This window comes from Suncus etruscus, chromosome 14 (genome assembly GCF_024139225.1).
Source record: "Suncus etruscus isolate mSunEtr1 chromosome 14, mSunEtr1.pri.cur, whole genome shotgun sequence".
Taxonomy (NCBI): Eukaryota; Metazoa; Chordata; class Mammalia; order Eulipotyphla; family Soricidae; genus Suncus; species Suncus etruscus.
The window spans coordinates 30,637,844-30,656,479 of NC_064861.1; the positions used below are offsets into that span (position 1 = coordinate 30,637,844).

General features: G+C 46.1%; 1 protein-coding gene across 1 annotated transcript in view; it reads right to left on the reverse strand.

The window, feature by feature from the left end:
- The window catches only part of PCBD2 (pterin-4 alpha-carbinolamine dehydratase 2), a 77,042-nt gene extending 60,318 nt beyond the window's left edge, over nt 1-16,724 (reverse strand). The window contains exons 1-2 of the mRNA XM_049786804.1: nt 16,625-16,724; nt 11,325-11,456 (exon numbers count right to left, since the gene is read on the reverse strand). Of these exons, the coding sequence (XP_049642761.1) occupies nt 11,325-11,456; nt 16,625-16,708 (216 nt within the window). The 5' untranslated portion in view covers nt 16,709-16,724. The remainder of the gene's footprint in view (nt 1-11,324; nt 11,457-16,624) is intronic.
- Nucleotides 16,725-18,636: the final 1,912 nt, after the last annotated feature.

Below are 18,636 nucleotides of genomic sequence, written 5' to 3' on the forward strand. Positions count from 1 at the left end.
CCAAGAGTGACCCCTGAGTACAAAGCCAGAAGTGAGCTCTAAGCACCACTGGATATGCCCCAAAACAAAACAAAACAAAAAGGTTCATTTCTTTCAGTTTTGTTTCTGGGTTGCACCAGGTGGTACTCAGCTCAGTACTCAGAAATGTCTCACTCTTTGTAGTGTTCAAAAAAGCATGTGGTGCCAAAGATTGAACTTGGGCCTCCTTGATGCAAAACATGTACCCTAGACTACTTTAACTCCAGCTCATTTGTTTTGTTGGGGGTTTTTTGGGGGGTTGGGTTTTTTTTTGGGGGGTTGGAGTTTTTTTGGGGGGGATTTATACCCAGTGGTGCTCAGGGATTACTCCTGGCTCTGTGCTCAGAAATTGCTACTGGCAGGCTCAGGGGACCATATGGGATGCCGGGATTTGAACCACTGCCTGTCCATGGATCGGCTGGCTGCGTGCAAGGCAAACGCCCTATCGCTGTGCTATCTCTCAGCTATCTATCAGCTCATTTTCTTAAGCAATAAAAAAAATATAAATTCGGGGCCAGCGAGGTAACGCTAAAGGTAAGGTGTCTGCCTTGCATGCTAGCCAAGGAAGGACCGCGGTTCAATCCCCCGGCATCCCATATGGTCCCCCCCAAGCCAGGGGCAATTTCTGAGTGCTTAGCCAGGAGTATCCCCTGAGCATCAAACAGGTGTGGACCGAAAAACCAAAAAAATATATAGATATATATAAATTCTTCAGGACTGGAGCAATAGCACAGTTGTACACAGCCAACAAAGGACAGACCCCCGTTCAATTCCCGGCATCCCATATGCTCCCCAAGCCTGCCAGGAGCAATTTCTGAGCAAAGAGCCAGGAATAACCTCTGAGCACAGAAGTTTTTTGGGTCACACCCAAAAAACAAAAATAAATAAATAAATAAATAAATAAATAAATAAATAAATAAATAAATTCTAAAGCAAACTTGCAGGGGACAGAGTGAGCTTGCCTTGCACATGGCAGATACTTTTATTGTTTGTTTGTTTGTTTGTTTGTGGGCCACATCTGGCAGCACTCAGAGGTTTACTCCTGGCTCTGTGGACAGAAATCACTCCTGGCAGGCTCAGAGGACCATATAGTATGCTGGATATCGAACTTGAATTCAAATCGGCCACATCGCTCCCTTTTAACTCTGCCTCCCAAACTCAGCATAGATCAGTTCTACCATTGTGTTGCCTTTGGCAATTTGTTGCTACCTTACTGTATATCTTTAAGTCCCACATATGAGAGATCATTCTATATCTATCCCTTTCCTTCTGACTGACTTCACTCAGCATATTCTCTAGTTCCATCCATATTGTTGTAACTTGCATGGTTTTGTTTTATCTTAGAACTGCACTGTGCTCCTCTCTGTATATACCACAATATCTTGATCTGCTATTTGTACTTAGAAATCAATATTGTTTTCAATATTGGCTACTGTATAGAACACTGTGATACAAACAAGAGTGCATATAATCTCAATTTGATGGTTTTGTGTTTGGGGGACAGATATGAAGAAGTAGTATTGCTATGTCAGATGGGAGTTCTACTCCTATTTTTAATAGGATTATTGCTGAATAGAAGCTGAGTTAGACAACAAACCCATCAAAGTAGAACCAAGGCTTCCTTTCTCAGCACAGTTCAGCAAACACTGGCTATTCGATTTTTTGGCATGTGCCACCCTCACTAGTGTGATGATATGTCAGTGTTCATACATCTTTTTAGCTGCAGGGCTCACAAGACTTTATGTAGTACTGACACACATCTGGTTGGGTGCAGACAGAAATTGATTGTGGTGCCATGGATCACAAAACAATGATGCCAGGCTCAAAGAGCAGAGCAGCCCAGATCACTAGTGTGATATCAGGGATTTTTTTTTTTTTTTTTTTTTTTTTTTGGTTTTTGGGTCACACCCGGCGGTGCTCAGGGGTTACTCCTGGCTGTCTGCTCAGAAATAGCTCCTGGCAGGCACGGGGGACCATATGGGACACCGGGATTCGAACCAACCACCTTTGGTCCTGGATCGGCTGCTTGCAAGGCAAACGCCACTGTGCTATCTCTCCGGGCCCGATATCAGGGATTTTAACCTGGACTATATACCTGGAAGACAGGGACTTCAGAACTGTGTGCTATTCCTCTGATGCTAGCCATATATACTTTAAAGTTTGATAGGTGTTACCCAACTGCTTTTATAAAAGATACTATAAAACTCCGACCTCTTCTGGGGCCAGAATGATAGAACAGGGTATTTAACTTGCATACAGCTAACTGGGGTTTGATTCCCCAGCATATGGTCCTCAGAGCATGGTCAAGAATAATCCCTGAGTGCAGAGCCAGGAGTAAGCCCTGAGTTCTGCTAGGTATGGCCCTAAAGCCGAAATGAGTAAAATTGGGCTGAAGAAATAGCACAGCAGTAGGGTATTTGCCTTGCACACACCCGATCCAGGATGGACACCCCCCCAAAATATATATATATATAAAAAATAAAATAAAATCCCACCTCTTCACTCTTGAGCCCCACATCACAGCCTGTCTTCCTTCTGTCCAAGCCTAACTCCACACTGTAGGATTTGAATTCTCAGATGTCCTATTCCCTTGATCCTGGAGATACAGTGCAATCAATATGCAGAAATTCAGTCCTTGCTAAAGACCAGCTCCTGAGGTTGGATAGTACAGTAACTAGGGCCTTATATGCAGCTGACCGTGGTTAGATTACTGGCACTCTATATGGTCCCCTGAGCCCTGCTAGCAGTGATCCCTGAGGACAGCCAGGAATAAGCTTTGAGTACCTCTGACTGTAGGCAAAAATAATTTTTTAAAAAGGGGAGGGCAGAGCAGTGGCACAAGCTGTAGGGCATTTGCATTTCTATGCACTAACCTGGGAAGAACCACAGTTTGATACCCTGGCATCCCATATGGTCCCCCAAGCCAGGAGTGATTTCTGAGCACATAGCCAGGAGTAACCCCTGAGCGTCACTGGGTGCTGCCCAAAAACCAAAAACCAAAAACCAAAAGAAATAAGAAATTAAAAATAAAATAAATAAAATTAAAATTAAAGTCCAGTGGCAGGAGAGATAGCACAACAGTAGGCAAAAAAAAAAAAAAAAAAAAAAGGTCCCGAAGAGATAGCTCAGCGGCATTTGCCTTGCAAGCAGCCGATCCAGGACCAAAGGTGGTTGGTTCGAATCCCAGTGTCCCATATGGTCACCCTGTGCCTGCCAGGAGCTATTTCTGAACAGATAGCCAGGAGTAACCCCTGAGCATGAGCCGGGTGTGACCCCCTCAAAAAAAAAAAAAAAAAAAAAAGACAAAAGAGTACAGTTCTTATATTGCAAGCCCAGAAAGCAGAACAGAATTTCCTTTTGGTGGGGGAGGACAGGGAGTTTGATTTTTTGGAGGGGGGTCACACCCAGTGGCACTCAGAGATTACTCCTGGCACTGTGCTTAGAAATCACTCCTGGCAGGCACAGGGGACCATATGAAATGCCGGATTTGAACCACAGTCCTTCTGCATGCAAGGCAAACACCCTACTGCTGTGCTATCTCTCCGACCCCAGAATTCACTTTTGAACAATAAGTTTCTGGATACATTAAGCACTGCTCAACAACTGACATTTCCTTACTTAATTCCCTTACTTTCTCAGATTCTTTTGTTTATTTGTTTTTGGTTTTGGTTTTTGGGTCACATCCAGCAGTGCTCAGGGGTTACTTCCGGCTTTGCACTCAGAAATCGCTCCTGGCAGGCTTGGAGGACCATATGAGATGCCAGGGATTGAACCAGGGTCTGTCCCGGGTTAGCCATATGCAAGGCAAAGGCCCTACCACTGTGCTCAGGCTCCCTAATCTCTCAGATTCTTATTCCACTCCTAGCTCTCCAGATCTCCAAAACCTTTTCCTCCCAGCCCCATTCTGTTGAAATACATATCAGTTATAGAGTCCTGGATGGTTGTGGATGATGGTGAGATGGAAGGTGAGGCCTTTCTCTGCCAGCCCGGGCCACGTGCCTGCGATCCCCGCCTGCCGGCAGGTCTGTATGTTCAGGTTGGCGGCAAGGAAATGATCCACAGGCAGACAGGTTTCAGGAGGCATCAGCTTTCTTAAGGCCCCAGCCACCATGTGTGGCCTTTAATCTAAACCCTTTAAGCAGGCTCTCTTTAGCTGCCCTGCCATCTCGGCCTGTTTCTTCTCCCTCCATCCCGCTTCTCCCAGCCTCTCAATCCCCTTAACACCCCTGGGGCAATCCTTTTGTTATCTTCCAAAGATCCCTCTCAGAAATGGGCTGGTCTTACTTTCAGGTAAGAATACACAGGAAGATGGGGGGTGGGGTGACATCTCTGACCATCAGGTAAAATTATCATTTAGTCTAGGGTTGGGGTGACACCTGTCCCTTCCTTGCTCGAATGTTGATTTAAACCCTGGACCAAGAAGGCAGCGATGATGGTAAGATTCCTATTCTTGTGTTTGATTTTGGCTCTATTCAGCTGGAGTGAGCCCAAAACTTCGGGCCATGCCTTTGCTAAATGTGGCAGAGACCCCTTCTGGGGGCAGAAGGGCCAGTGAAGGAGGAAAGGTAAGAGCCTGGCGCACCCCCATCCAAGGCCCAGGACTGAGCTTTTTCTGCAAAAAGTACTTTTTCCAAGAACCTCGGCCTCCTCAGAGACTGATGGAGAGCCCTAGGAAGAAAGAGCTTCATTAAAGGGACTGATTTCTCTGTATTACGACCTCAGCCCGGACACGGAATCAAATCTGAAACTTGGATTTTGGACTCAAATGACCTTAGTTGCTTTCAACACTCAGATGCTCTGTACAGCGGCAAAAAGCCATACTTCCAAATACCATCCAGAGGGGCAGAGAAGCGGAGGTGGCAGCTGAGAGTCATCGGTAGCGGCAGCGTGGCTATCAATGAGAAGCATCAAAGACTGTTTCCTCCCTCCTGACATAGGCCGCTTCGGCTCCAGTCTCCTGAAACCTGACTGCCTGTGGATCATCCCAGCTACTATCCTGAACCCTGAGACACCGGCTGGAGGGGGTTGCAAGTGCGCGCCCCAGGCTGGCAGAGAAAGGCCTCACCATCCCTCCATCTCACCATCATCCACTTCCATCCAAGACTCTATGATTAATATGTATTTCAACACTATTCCATCTCAATGACCTCACTAGAAAGAAATGCTCCAGAGAAGATTTCTTCTTCCCAAAACAAAGGTAATGACTTACCTGTGCTGATAAACATATCACACATATATTCTGCCCTCTTTCCTGTACTACTAGGTCTTCCATTTGCCAGCCTACATTTCTACCAATCTATAACTGTGCTCAAAATCTTCTCCATTGAAACCTATCCAACTCCTATATCAGATGGAACACCAGCTGATTTCAAACATCTAACTGCTGACTTGGTCTCACCTGTCACTTGGATGACTCATAATAAATATCTCAAATCCAGTAAGTTGTATTGGGGGGGAGGGGAGAACCACAACTGCCAGTTTTCAGGTGTTACTCCTAACTTTATGCTCAAGAATCCTCCTAGCAAGTTCAGGGAACCATATGGAATGCCAAAGGTCAAACCCTGGTTGGATGTGTGCAAGGCAAATGCCCTCCCCACTTTACTATGGCTCTGGCCCCTAAAATAGTATTCTTTTTTGTTTATTTGTTTTTGTTTTTTTTTTTTGTGGTCACACCCAGTAATGCTCAGGGGTTACTCCTGGCTCTACACTCAGAAATCGCTTCTGGCAGGCTCGGAGGACCATATGGGATGCTGGGATTCAAACGACCATCCTTCTGCATGCAAGGCAAACTCCCTACCTCCCTGCTATCTCTGACCCTAAAATAGTATTCTTAATTCCCTACTCTGGCCACCACCCTCTCTTCCCCAACTCAGATGGAGTATCAATGGCACAATCCCTCACACCACAGCTAAAAACCAAAACCTCAGGGACTTCCTTGACCTCACTCTCCCAAAGTCAACCTATTAGTGGTATTAATAGTTCCATCTTCAAAATGATGAAGAAATCTCTATTTCCCTTCACTTCACTATGCCCACCACCATCCCTTGCCTAACCCAGCATTCTTCAACCTTTTCCACCTGTAGACTGGTGCCCATCTGTAGACCAAGGCAACAGACCAGATATTTTCAACCTCTTGACATCTGCTGACTGGCACCGTTCCACAGTCAAGAAGTTGACCACTGACTTGGCCTACTGCAATGACATCTTTGTGGTCCACTTTCTACCACTGTTGTCTCCTACTGTCTCTTCTTGGGGGAAGTCAATCTCTTAAGAACCTAAACCACATCCTTGCACTTCCTCTGTTAGAAATCCTGCAACAGTTTTTCCTCACAGAGTAGAATCTAAACTCCATACAGTTCTGGCATGCCCCATTGCTTCACCCTCTCTTCAATCTTATCTTGTCCCAAAACACTTCTTTTCTCTTTTCCTTTTCTGTCTCTCCTCCTTTTCATCAGTTCAGAACACTAGGCTTCCAGCTTTCCCTCAGTTTTTACAAGATCATTTCTACTTTAGGAGTTTTGTAGTTTCTGTTCTCTCCATTAGGAAAACACTTCATTTGTACCTTCCCATTTTGTACTCCTGTAAATTATTCAACTCTCAGCTGCATGGTCCTCAGAGAGGCCTTCCCAGATTCTTCCACTCACCCTGCCATCACTTCTGCCCCAGTGATTCCACTGTACTTCTTCCTCCTGACACTTATCACTTCCTAGAAACTTTATTTTTCTGGCATATGTGCTGTTTAAGTAGGAACATATATCATCTATCAGGCAATTTCTATTTCCCCAATAAAACAATGTACTTAGAATAGTGCCCAGCATAAAAATTTAATTGCTTAATAAATATTTGCTGAGTTAATACACATTACTTTTTTATAAGGGGGTGAGGTTGGATCCTACCCGGCAGCTCTTAGAAGTTACTCCTGGCTCTGCACTCATAAATCGCTCCTGGCAGGCACGAGGGACAATATGGGATGCCGGGATTCGAACCACCATCTGTCCTGGATCGGCTGCTTACAAGGCATATGCCCTACTACTGTGCTATCTCTCCAGCCCCAATACATATTACTTTTAAAGCAAAAAATTTTAACTTTGGCCTGGCAATAAAGCTCAGTGGTAGAACACAGGCCTTATAACCTGAATTCGATTTACAACAATCAAAAAAATAAAATAAAATAAAAAAAGAGAGGCTCTACAATGCCATCTAAACATCAGTGTGTGAAAAGAGAAAAACATCTCAGAGCAAGGATGTAATGATCAACTGTCTCTGGTGTTTGGAGGAGTTACCTGCTCCTCACACCTGGACCTCTAGTGTGGTACAACAATACCAGACAAGATCACTCAGTAACTATGATGGAAATTAAAACAAAATCAAAGTTATTCTTTGTAAAGCTTTCTCAACAAAGACAAGATAGAAACACAGTCCATGTCACAGAATACTAAACACTGTTGTCTTCCAGCTAATGAGTGACTATTGCTTCTTTAAGAACTTCATCTTTGGCTCCATCTTAGTCTGTTCTCTTTACAGATAAGGTTTTAGGAGAGGCCAAAGCTCAAAGAGCTGCTTTGCATGTGGAAGGCCTGGCTTTCATCATTGACACTACATTGTTCCCCACAGAGCTCCAAGAGCAACTCTCAAACACTGAGCCAGAAGTAGGAACTAAGCACTGATGGGGTAGCCCCAAAATGGAAAACAAATTAATAAATAAAATTTATTGAAATACTCAAGGCTGGGGCCAGAGAGATAGCATGGAGGTAGGGCGTTTGCCTTTCATGCAGAATGATGGTGATTCGAATCCCGGCAACCCATATGATCGATCCCCCAAATCTGCCAGGAGCGATTTCTGAGCGCAGAGCCAGGAGTAGCCCCTGAGTGCAGCCGGGTGTGACCCAAAAACCAAAAAATTAAAATAAAAATAGGAGCCAGAGAGATAGCATGGAGGTAAGGCATTTGCCCTGCATTCAGAAGGACAGTGGGGGCCTGGAGAGATAGCACAGCAGTGTTTGCCTTGCAAGCAGCCGATTCAGGACCAAAGGTGGTTGGTTCGAATCCCGGTGTCCCATATGGTCCCCCGTGCCTGCCAGGAGCTATTTCTGAGCAGACAGCCAGGAGTAACTCCTGAGCACCGCCAGGTGTGACCCAAAAACCACAAACCAAAAAAAAAAAAAAGAAGGACAGTGGTTCGAATACTGGCAACCCATATGATCCCCCGAGCCTGACAGGAGTGACTTCTGAGCGTAAAGCCAGGAGTAACCCCTGATTGCTGCTGGGTGTAGCCCAAAAACAATAAATAAATAAATAAATAAATAAATAAATAAATAAATAAATAAATAAATAAAATAATCAAGGCTGGAGTACTCATCAGTAGAGTATTTGTTTTCTATGTTTACGGCCCTGATTTCCATTCCCCAACATCACACACACAAATTTAAACTCTCAAATAATTTGCTCAAGTTCTGCTAGTATACAATCAAAGCAAAGCCTGACTCCTTAGATTCTAAAATCATTAACATGAGTCCAAAACCTATTTTAAAAATAAGTCTTTCCACCTCTCCCTGGTGCAGTTCCCTCTAGCTGCATTCCCCCACCTACAACAAATCCAACTTGTTCAACCACCGGTGGTCTGGTACTGACAGCTCTCATGACATCATTGTCATTACAGCTTATTGTACAGGGCAGAAATCAGAGGAGCCTGAGTAGAAACCTGACATTGGAAGATCATCTGAGTGCTGGTTCTATGAACACCTTTGCTGGCATTGATTGATTTACTTCATTGGCCTCTTTCATCTAAAACGTAGGTGAAGGATTGGGATGATAGTGCAAAGGGAAAGAGCACATGCTTTGCATGGAGACCTGAGCACTGACAGTGCCCCAAGCACTGCCAGGAGTGACCTTTGATCACTAAGCTGAGAGTGATCACCAAATACTTCCAAGTATAATCCATAAAACAAAAAACAAAACAAAACAAAAAGCATAAAAGCTAAGTGAAGGAGAAAAAAATCTAGTTAATGAAATGTCCTAAGGAAAATGTTATAAGTAATAAAGGATGCCCTATACTCATTCACTTCTCTCCCATTTCTGAAAGTTACCCAAATATAAGTTCAGAGTGAAGCTGGACTGACTGGCTCACAGGGAAAGCCTAAGGCAACACAATTCAAGTACTTTAAGCCACATGTTCAAACCCAATAAATTAGCCCAGGCTTAAAGAAGTCAGGCTGTACACATGTAAGAATTTTAATAAGCTTGGAAAATGCTACCTAAAGCTTATGTGCAAGCTAACTGTACCAAAGGGATTCTCTGCAACCAGCCAGAGTGCTAAGGCCCTGACAAGAGCTGTCGATTGTGTGGGGCACTAGGGACAAGGAGTCGGCTTGATCTAGATTTCCTCAGAGCAAAAGTTTTTCAGGCAGATAAATGAAGAACAGACTTGAGCAGAGCTGAGGGAAACCTGTGACTGTCACTAGGAAAACATGTCAAAGGTTTCTATGGTGGAAATCTGGTCCTCACTCATCTTCCAGAAACTAGCAAATCCTGTAATCAATGTCTGCATTTATCAAATGCCTATTTGTCACAAGATCTGTGTTAGGTACAATAGAGTTATTTAAGCAAATGAGATTTCTGCCATCTAGATGCTGACACCTAATATAAATAAAAACAATAAATCTGCCCAGAGGATTACTGAGCTGACTGAACAAACATGAAACAGTCAAAAGCACTACCCTTACAAAAATGCAGTGGAGTAACACCTGAAGGGTAAGTCATGGGAGATGACTCTGAAAAAAAAAAAAAATAGGTGAGTCTCTAATAAAGTTACCTTGTTACCTGAGAGATAGCCCAAGTGGTAAGGTACAGACATACCATACGCAAAGCTCTGGACTCTATTTAAAAAATAAATGTGGGGGCCGGAGAGATAGCATGGAGTTAAGCGTTTGCCTTGCAATCAGGTCAGTGGTTCAAATCCCGGCATCCCATATGGTCCCCCAAGCCTGCCAGGAGCAATTTCTGAGCATAGAGCCAGGAGTAACCCCTGAGTGCTGCCAGGTGTGACCCCAAAACAAAAACAAACAAAAAATAAATAAATAAAAATAAATGGGTCACGGAGGGGCTAGAGAGATAGTATAGAATAGACTATAGAGGTTAAGGTACTTGCTTTACATCCTGCTAACCCTGGTTTGATTCCCAGTACAACATATGGCCTCTGGATACTACCTACCTGGAGTGACTACCTGAAGTCACTCCTGAGAACAAAGCCAGGAATAGGCCCATAGCACTGCTGGTATAGCTTCAAACCAAAAGCAAACAGAAATACATGGAGGAGAACCCTAAAGCTAAACCTAACCCTAAACTAACCCTAATAGCCCTAACCTAACCCTAAACCTAACCCATGCCCTAGTCCTAATCCTAGCCCTAAAAAAACTAAAAAAAAAAAAAAAAAAAAAAAATTAAGGTACTGGAACAGTGGTGCAAGCAGTAGGGTGTCTGCCTTGCACACACTAAACTAGGATGGACCCCGATTTGATCCCCCAGCATCCCATATGGTCCCCAAGCCAGGGGCAATTTCTGAGCACATAGCCAGGAGTAATCCCTGAACTTCATCAGGTGTGCCCCCCACAAAAAAAGAAATGAAAAATAAATATATGAGGGCAAGGGGTGTCAGGGAGATAGTTCAAAAGGTTAGATTAACATTTAGGAACCCTGGGTGTAATCTCTAGCACTAGTGAAAGTGATCTCTAAGCACTGAGCCAGAAGTAGTCCCCAAGAACAGCCACATATGGCTCCAAAACAAAAACAAATAACAACAAAGAAGATTGAGACTCCAAGGGGGAATCATATTTTTCTTTTCTTTTTTTTTTTTTTTTTTTTGGTAGTTTTTGTTTTGGGGCTACACTCAGTCATGTTCAGGGCTTACTCCTAGTTCTATGCTCAGGAATCACTCCTCATAAGCTCAGGGGACCATATGGGATGTCATGAATTGAACTCAGGCCAACTATGTGCAAGTCAAACTCTCTACCTACTGTACTATCACTCTGGCCCCAGAAGTCAGTTGTTTTTTTTAGAATTCAGTTATTTTTATTAAGAATAAATAACTAGGGCTGGGAGAGATAGCACAGCGGCGTTTGCCTTGCAAGCAGCCAATCCAGGACCAAAGGTGATTGGTTCGACTCCCGGTGTCCCATATGGTCCCCCGTGCCTGCCAGGAGCTATTTCTGAGCAGACAGCCAGGAGTAACCCCTGAGCACTGCCGGGTGTGGCCAAAAAAAAAAAAAAAAGAATAAATAACTAAAAAAAAAAGAATAAGTAGCTGTTACCTGATTAAAATTTTTGAAGGTGAATTCTTTGTAGAGTGCATCTCTCTCACTTAATTCCAACCATCCTGCTGCTTTAAGTTCAAGTACAGCTTGGTTCCTCTCCTCTGCTGTCAACGAATGAGCATCTGCTGACTATAAAAAATATAATTAACATATTAATATGTGAAATGTTTAAGTTTAGTTCAATAAATGTATAGCTATTTACTTTATGTAGAAATGTAGAAAAAATCTGCAGGGGAACAAGTTCTTTTTCTGGAGATAGTGGGCATGCCCATCTGTGCTCAGCTTACTCCAGGAATCATGCCTGGCTGGCTCAGGAGAACATAATAGATGAACAGATGGAAATCGAACCTAGGTTGGCTGTGTGCAAGGCAAATGCCCTACCTACTGTACTACTCTCCATCCCTAGGAACAAATTCTTACCATCTTTGTTCCTTTGTTCTCAAAAGACATGACAAAAATATAAGCTGGAGAAATCATACAGGAAGGGGCCAGAGCAATAGTACTGTGGGTAGGGCGTTTGCCTTGCATGGGTTTGGGTGTGGCCCAAAAACAAAACAATAACAAAATAGTACAAGAAATAGCACAAGAAGGAAATACTTGCCTTGCATGTGGTTGTTATGCCCACACCCTGATTGGAATCTTTTGTGCCACATATGATCGCAAGCAACACCAGAGATTATACCTGAGCACAGATCCAGGAATAGCCAGAGTACCTCTGGTATGGCCACCAAACATCCAAAAAAATTATATCTATATAAATAAAATTAAAAGGTACCATAGTATGTAGTCTCACCATCACTTAATTTAAGTATTCTCTTTTTTTTTTTTTTTTTTTTTCGGTTTTTGGGCCACACCCGGCGGTGCTCAGGGGTTACTCCTGGCTATCTGCTCAGAAATAGCTCCTGCAGGCACAGGGGACCATATGGGACACCAGGATTCAAATCAATCACCTTAGGTCCTGGGTCGACTGCTTGCAAGGCAAAGGCCATTGTGCTATCTATCTCTCCGGCCCCAAGCATTCTCATTTACTGTCTCTGACTCATACAATTACAACTGAAATATGACTATTACCACTTGACAGATTACTAATTTCCAGCATCCCAAAATGTGGAAAACTGGAATAAACACTCTTTGGTTTCTCAAGGAAACCCTTCAAGTCTGCTGGCAGGACCACAGGCCAGAATTAAAAATTAAGGGGGCCAGAGCAATAGCACAGCAGAGCAATAGCACAGCAGTAAGGTGTTTGCCTTGCACGTGCTAACCTAGGATGGACTGTGGTTCAATTCCCCAGCGTCCCATATGGTCCTTCACGTAAGGAGCGATTTCTGAGCACATAGCCAGGAATAACACCTTAGCATCACCCATGTGGCCCAAAAACAAACAAGCAAAAAAAAAAAAAAAAGTAGCCTTCTGGGGCTGGAGAGATAGCATAACAGTTAAGTATTTGCCTTGCATGCAGAAGGACAGTGGTCCGAATCTCAGCATCCCATATGGTCCCCCGAGCCTGCCAGGGGTGATTTCTGAGCGTAGAGCCAGGAGTAGCTCCTGAGTGCTGCCTGGTGTGACCCAAAAACAAAAACAAAACTAAAAAGTAGCCTTCTGTTGCTTACTATGTCCACATTTTCTATGCTACTTACTTTTCTATTATTTTTGTTTTGTTTTGGGGCCACACCCAGCCCCATTCAAGGGTTACTCCTAGCTCTGCACTCAGAAATTACTCCTGGCAGGCTCAGGGACCAGAATATGGGATGCTGAGGATCAAATGTTAGTCTGCCACATGCAAGACATACGCTTCCCAGCTGTACTATCTCAGACCCCTGATACTTGTAACTAAAGATCTCTAAATATAACATGGCCAAAGAGAAGAGATGCTTAGTATAAGTGAATTCAGTAGGGATCAGAGAAAGAGTATTGCACATAGTCAAACCTGGTTTAATTCCCAGAACCACATAGGGTCCACAAATACTGCCAGTAGTGAATGATACCTGAGCACCGAGCAAGGGGTAAGCCCTGAGCACTACTAGGTGTGACTCCCCGCCAAAACAAAGAAGCATAGGCTAAGTGCCACTTTCATTTCCTACCATTCCTCTGTGAAAGTAAAAATCTAGACAGTGGAGGACCAGGGAAAGAGCAAAGGGTAGGAAAAACTTCCTTGTACATGGCTGACCTAAATTTAATCACTAGAACCCCATCTGGTTCCCTAAACACAGCCAGTAGTTCCTGAGTACAGAGCAAGGAGTAACCAAGGTGTAACCACTGTTAACTGGGTGACATGGACCCAAAACACAAACAATAAAAGACAATAGGGCCAGAGAATAGTATAGGATGTAAAGCACTTACCTTGTATGTTGCTGCTGATATGACCCTAGTTTAAACCTCGATAACACATAGTTCCCTGACCACTGCCAGGATCCTGTTTGTGGCCCAAACCCCCACCCCTTAAAAATAGCTGCAGGGGCCAGAGCAGTGGCGAAAGCAGTAAGGCTGTGCTAGTCTAGGATGGACCGTGGTTCAATCCCCCAAGTCAGGAGCAATTTCTGAGTACATAGCCAGGAGTAACCCCTGAGCATCACTGGGTGTGGCTCAAAATCCAAAAATAAAAAATATATCTATCTGCAAGTTAGAGAGCTCAATGAGATGAGCAAATACTTTGCATGTGGAAGTTTTGAATTCACTCCCTGAAAATTATTAGGAGTGATTTCTGAACACCATTGGGTATGGACCAAAATCCAAAATTAAAAAAAAAAAAAGTGGGGGTGGTAAATAGTTGTGGCATGCAATATAAATTACTTAGCTCTTCAGGTACCAAAATAGCCTCATGTTAGAGCAAGAATTTTACAATATTTTCCTGCAAAAGTGAATGTGTGTGTGTGTGTGTGTGTGTGTGTGTGAAAGGGGGGGGGGAAGGGAGGGAGAGAGGGAGGGAGGGAGGGAAGGGGAGAGAGAGAGAGAGAGAGAGAGAGAGAGAGAGAGAGAGAGAGAGAGAGAGAGAGAGAGAGAGAGAGAGAGAGAGAGAGAGAGACACCCAGCAAAGCTCAGGGGTTGCATCAGGTGACCGTATGGGATGGCAGGGATTGAACCCAGGTCTAACATTCACAAGGCAAACACCCAACCCTTATCTCTCTGGCTCTGCAAATATTATTTGGAGGTGGCTGGAGAGATAACATGGAGGTAGTGTGTTTGCCTTACATGCAGAAGGACAGTAGTTGGAATCCCGGCATCCCATATGGTCCCCCGAGCCTGCCAGGAGCGATTTCTGAGCATAGAACCAGGAGTAAACTCTGAGTGCTGCCGGGTGTGACTCCCCCCCCCCAAAAAAAAAGAAAGAAAGAAAGAAATCACTCCTGGTAGGCTCGGGGGACCATATGGGATGCTAGGATTCTGCATGCAAGGCAAACACCCTACCTCCATGTTATCTCTCCGGCCCCTATATTTTTAATTCTTTAATAACTTTCTTTTAAGATGATGCATATGAGGGGCTCCCACCAAGAGCCTGAGTGGCCATCACTCAAATCCTGTCTGCTTAGTGGGTCCTCCGAGAACACCATCCTAAGCCTCATCACTAGCAACTTGAGACAGGCTGAGTCAACGGTTCGCCCATCATTCTAAATGTCTTTCTTCCTAGAGAGAGACGATCCTGCACATCGTGCCCTGAGCCCGGCCAAGAATGATCCCTGAGTGTAGCAGAGCCAGGAGTAAGCCCTGAGCACCGCCGCGTGTGACCCAAACCCACTCCTCTCTAGATAATAAGGCCTCCAATTAAAGCTCCCCGAAGAATGAGGGGATTTTAACGCACGTTTCCCCCACTAGGTGGTGCTGCCCGTTCAAACTTTCCCTAAAGTGCATTCACTCCCGAAGCCTGGAGAACGGAGCTCTCGGATCCCTTTCCCAGAAGGGCAGGAGACTCGCTGTCGAAAACAAGGATTTATTTTATTCCTTTTATTTATTTTTTTTGTGGCTTGTTTGGGTCACACTGGCAGTGCTCAGGGGTTATTCCTGGCTCCAGGCTCAGAAATTGCTCCTGACAGGCCCGGGGGACCATATGGGACGCCGGGATTCGAACCGATGACCTCCTGCATGAAAAGCAAACACCTTACTTCCATGCTATCTCTCAGGTCCCTCCTTTTTTGTTTTGTTTTGTTTTGTTTGGGGGACACAACCGGCTCTACGCTCAGAAATCGCTCCTGGCAGGCTCGGGGGATCCTATGGGATGCCAGGAATTGAACCAGGATCCATCCTGGGTTGGCCGCAGGCAAGGCAAACGCCTTACTGCTGTGCTTTCTCTCCGGCCCGGAACCAAGCATTTATTTGTTTGTTTGTTTGTTTTTGTTTTATTTTGTTTTTGGGCCACACCCGGCTGTGCTCAGAGGTTACTCCTGGCTGTCTGCTCAGAAATAGCTCCTGGCAGGCACGGGGGACCATACGGGACACCGGGATTCGAACCAACCACCTTTGGTCCTGGATCGGCTGCTTGCAAGGCAAACGCCGCTGTGCTATCTCTCCGGGCCCGGAACCAAGCATTTATTAACAATCGCTCCAAACAATCCACAAGCCGACGAAGGCGTCGGTCCACTCGGCCTTCTGCCACCGCGTTGACAGGTTGCGTGACCGGTGGGCGTGACGGAGGCGGCGAGCGCTAGGAGGCACGTCCGGGGAGGGATCTCAGGAAGCACCTCACGGCTTTTTTTTCTTTCTTTCTTTTCTTTTTTTTAATATATATATATATATATATATATTAATTTAAAAATGGCCCTTTTCTGGGGCCGGAAAGACAGCATGGAGGGAGGGCGTTTGCCTTGCATGCAGAAGGACGGTGGTTCGAATCCCGGCATCCTATTTGGTTCCCGGAGCCTGCAAGGTGCGATTTCTGAGCATAGAGCCAGGAGTGACCCCTGAGCGCTGCCAGGTGGACTTCAAATCCAAAAAAATAAAAAAATTGGGGCCAGAGAGATAGCTTGGAGGTAAGGCGTTTGCCTTTCATGCAGAAGGTCATCGGTTCGAATCCCGACGTCCCATATGGTCCCCCGTGCCTGCCAGGAGCAATTTCTGAGCCTGGAGCCAGGAGTAACCCCTGAGCTCTGCCGGGTGTGACCCAAAAACCACAACAACAAAAATAAATAAATAAATAAATAAATAAATAAATAAATAAAATTTTAAAAAATGCCCTTTTCTGATTTCCACTTAACGAAGCTCGTCCAGGTTATCAGCCTGGCGCCTGGCAATGTCAGAAACGACGAAGGGAGTGGAGAGACCGAGGCAAGCGCCAGCCTCCTCCACGCAGCGCACCCGGCACTCACCATGGCTGCCAGGCCCGGCCTCCGGGCCCGCAGCACAGACAAGAAGCGCCTGGCCGGCCCGCTCAGCCCCCACGCCGCCGCCATGACTGCCGGGCCCGGGGCTGCCCGGCGCGCCGCCTGCCTCTCGGCGCGCTCGACCCGGAGCCGGAGGCCATACGGAAAGCTGCCTGGTTCAGGTCTGGCCGCACCACACCGCCTGCCCCCGCGGCGCAGGCCCCCGTCTCGGCCCGGGGGCCGGAAGGCACCCGAGACCCCCGACTTGCTCCGCCAACGCTGCAGGCAGCTGGGCGGACAGCCCCGCGTAGGCCCCCGAAGGCCCCCGCAGACCCCGCGGTCCTGTGGTCCTGGACCCGCGTCGCGGGCAGACTAGTCTGGTGGTGCCGGGCTTTGTGACCCGGGAGCCTGGGAGCGGTAGGCGAGCGGCGGGTGGGCTGGAGACTAGGCTCTGCGTTCACGGCTCTGCTTTGGCCTAGACGCAGTGGTCCTCAAACTATGGCCCGCGGGCCACATATTGTATTTGTATCTGTTTTGTTTCTTCATTGCAAAATAAGATACATGCAGTGTGCATAAGAATTCGTTCCAAAGTTTTGTTTTTACTATAGTCAGACCCTCCAATGGTCTGAGGGACAGTGAACTGGCCCCCTGTTTAAAAACTTTGAGGACCCCTGGAGTCTCCTCTAGGCGATGGCGAACCTAGGCACGCGTGCCAGCGGTGGCATGCGAAGGCCTTGCAGCTGGCACGCGGGAAGGTGCTCATAGATCTGCGGCGAGTGTGCCGTGTCTGCTTTGCAGCTCACCTGTCCAGCAGCAGGGCCGGACTGGCCATTGACAGCCTTGGCTGTCACCCTTGAGTCTTGACCGACTCTCCCCCGACAACGCTTCTGATGGATGAGAACGCATCGGGCCTAACTTCAGCCTTAATGTAGCTAGCGAGACCCCAGCTAAGCCGAATCTAGTATTTGCTCGTCTAAACATTGGGGCTCCCTCCTCAAGTTCTGGAAGAGGGAAAAGGAGCACTCATGCTGGAATATGCAAACAGCACTTTTTTTTTTTTTTTGGAGGGAGGTGTCCGAGTGCATTTGGAACTGGGACCAAAGGAGTCTTGACGTACATATTATTAATATTTTATTTTTATTATTTTGGAGTTTTTTTGTTTGTTTCTTTTTGGGCCACACCCGGCGGTGCTCAGGGGTCACTCCTGGCTGTCTGCTCAGAAATAGCTCCTGGCAGCCACGGGGGACCATATGGGACACTGGGATTCAAACCAACCACCTTTGGTCCTGGGTCGGCTGCTTGCAAGGCAAATGCCGCTATGCTATCTCTCCGGGCCCTATTTTTATTATTTTAGTTTCGGGGCCACACCCTCGGCACTCGCATCACTCCTGGCAGGCTCGTGGGACCATATGGAATGCTGTTGATCAAACTTGAGTCGGCCTCATGCAAGGCAAATTGCCCTACCTACCCTGCTATCGGCCAGAACCCTTTATTAATTTTGTTCTGTTTTGGTTGTGGGTCATACCCAGCCGCGCTTAGGGGTTACTCCTGGCTCTGAGCTCAAAAATCGCTCCTGGCAGGCACGGGAGACCATATGGAATGCCGGAATTCGAACCATGCCCTGCATGCAAGGCAAACGCCCTACCTCCATGCTATCCAGCCCCATTATCACTCCCTTTTTTTGTCCATTTAGCCTTGAGATGTGATCAACATCTCACACCTAAATTTCATTTTTTTTTGGGGGGGGGGGCACACTTGGTGACACTCAGGGGTTACTCCTGGCTATGTGCTCAGAAATCGCTCCTTGCTTGGGACGCCGGGGGTTCGAACCGCTGTCCGTCCTAGGCTAGTACAAGCAAGGCAGACGCCTTACCGCTTGCGCCACCACTCCGGCCCCCAGCTTAGAAATTTTTAGACAGGAGAAAAACTAAATGCATGTAGCTTGTTGGGATGCAGCTCGGAGCTTACCAAGTGGGATGCACATGTTTTTACACGAAGCTCACAGCTAAAACTTAAAT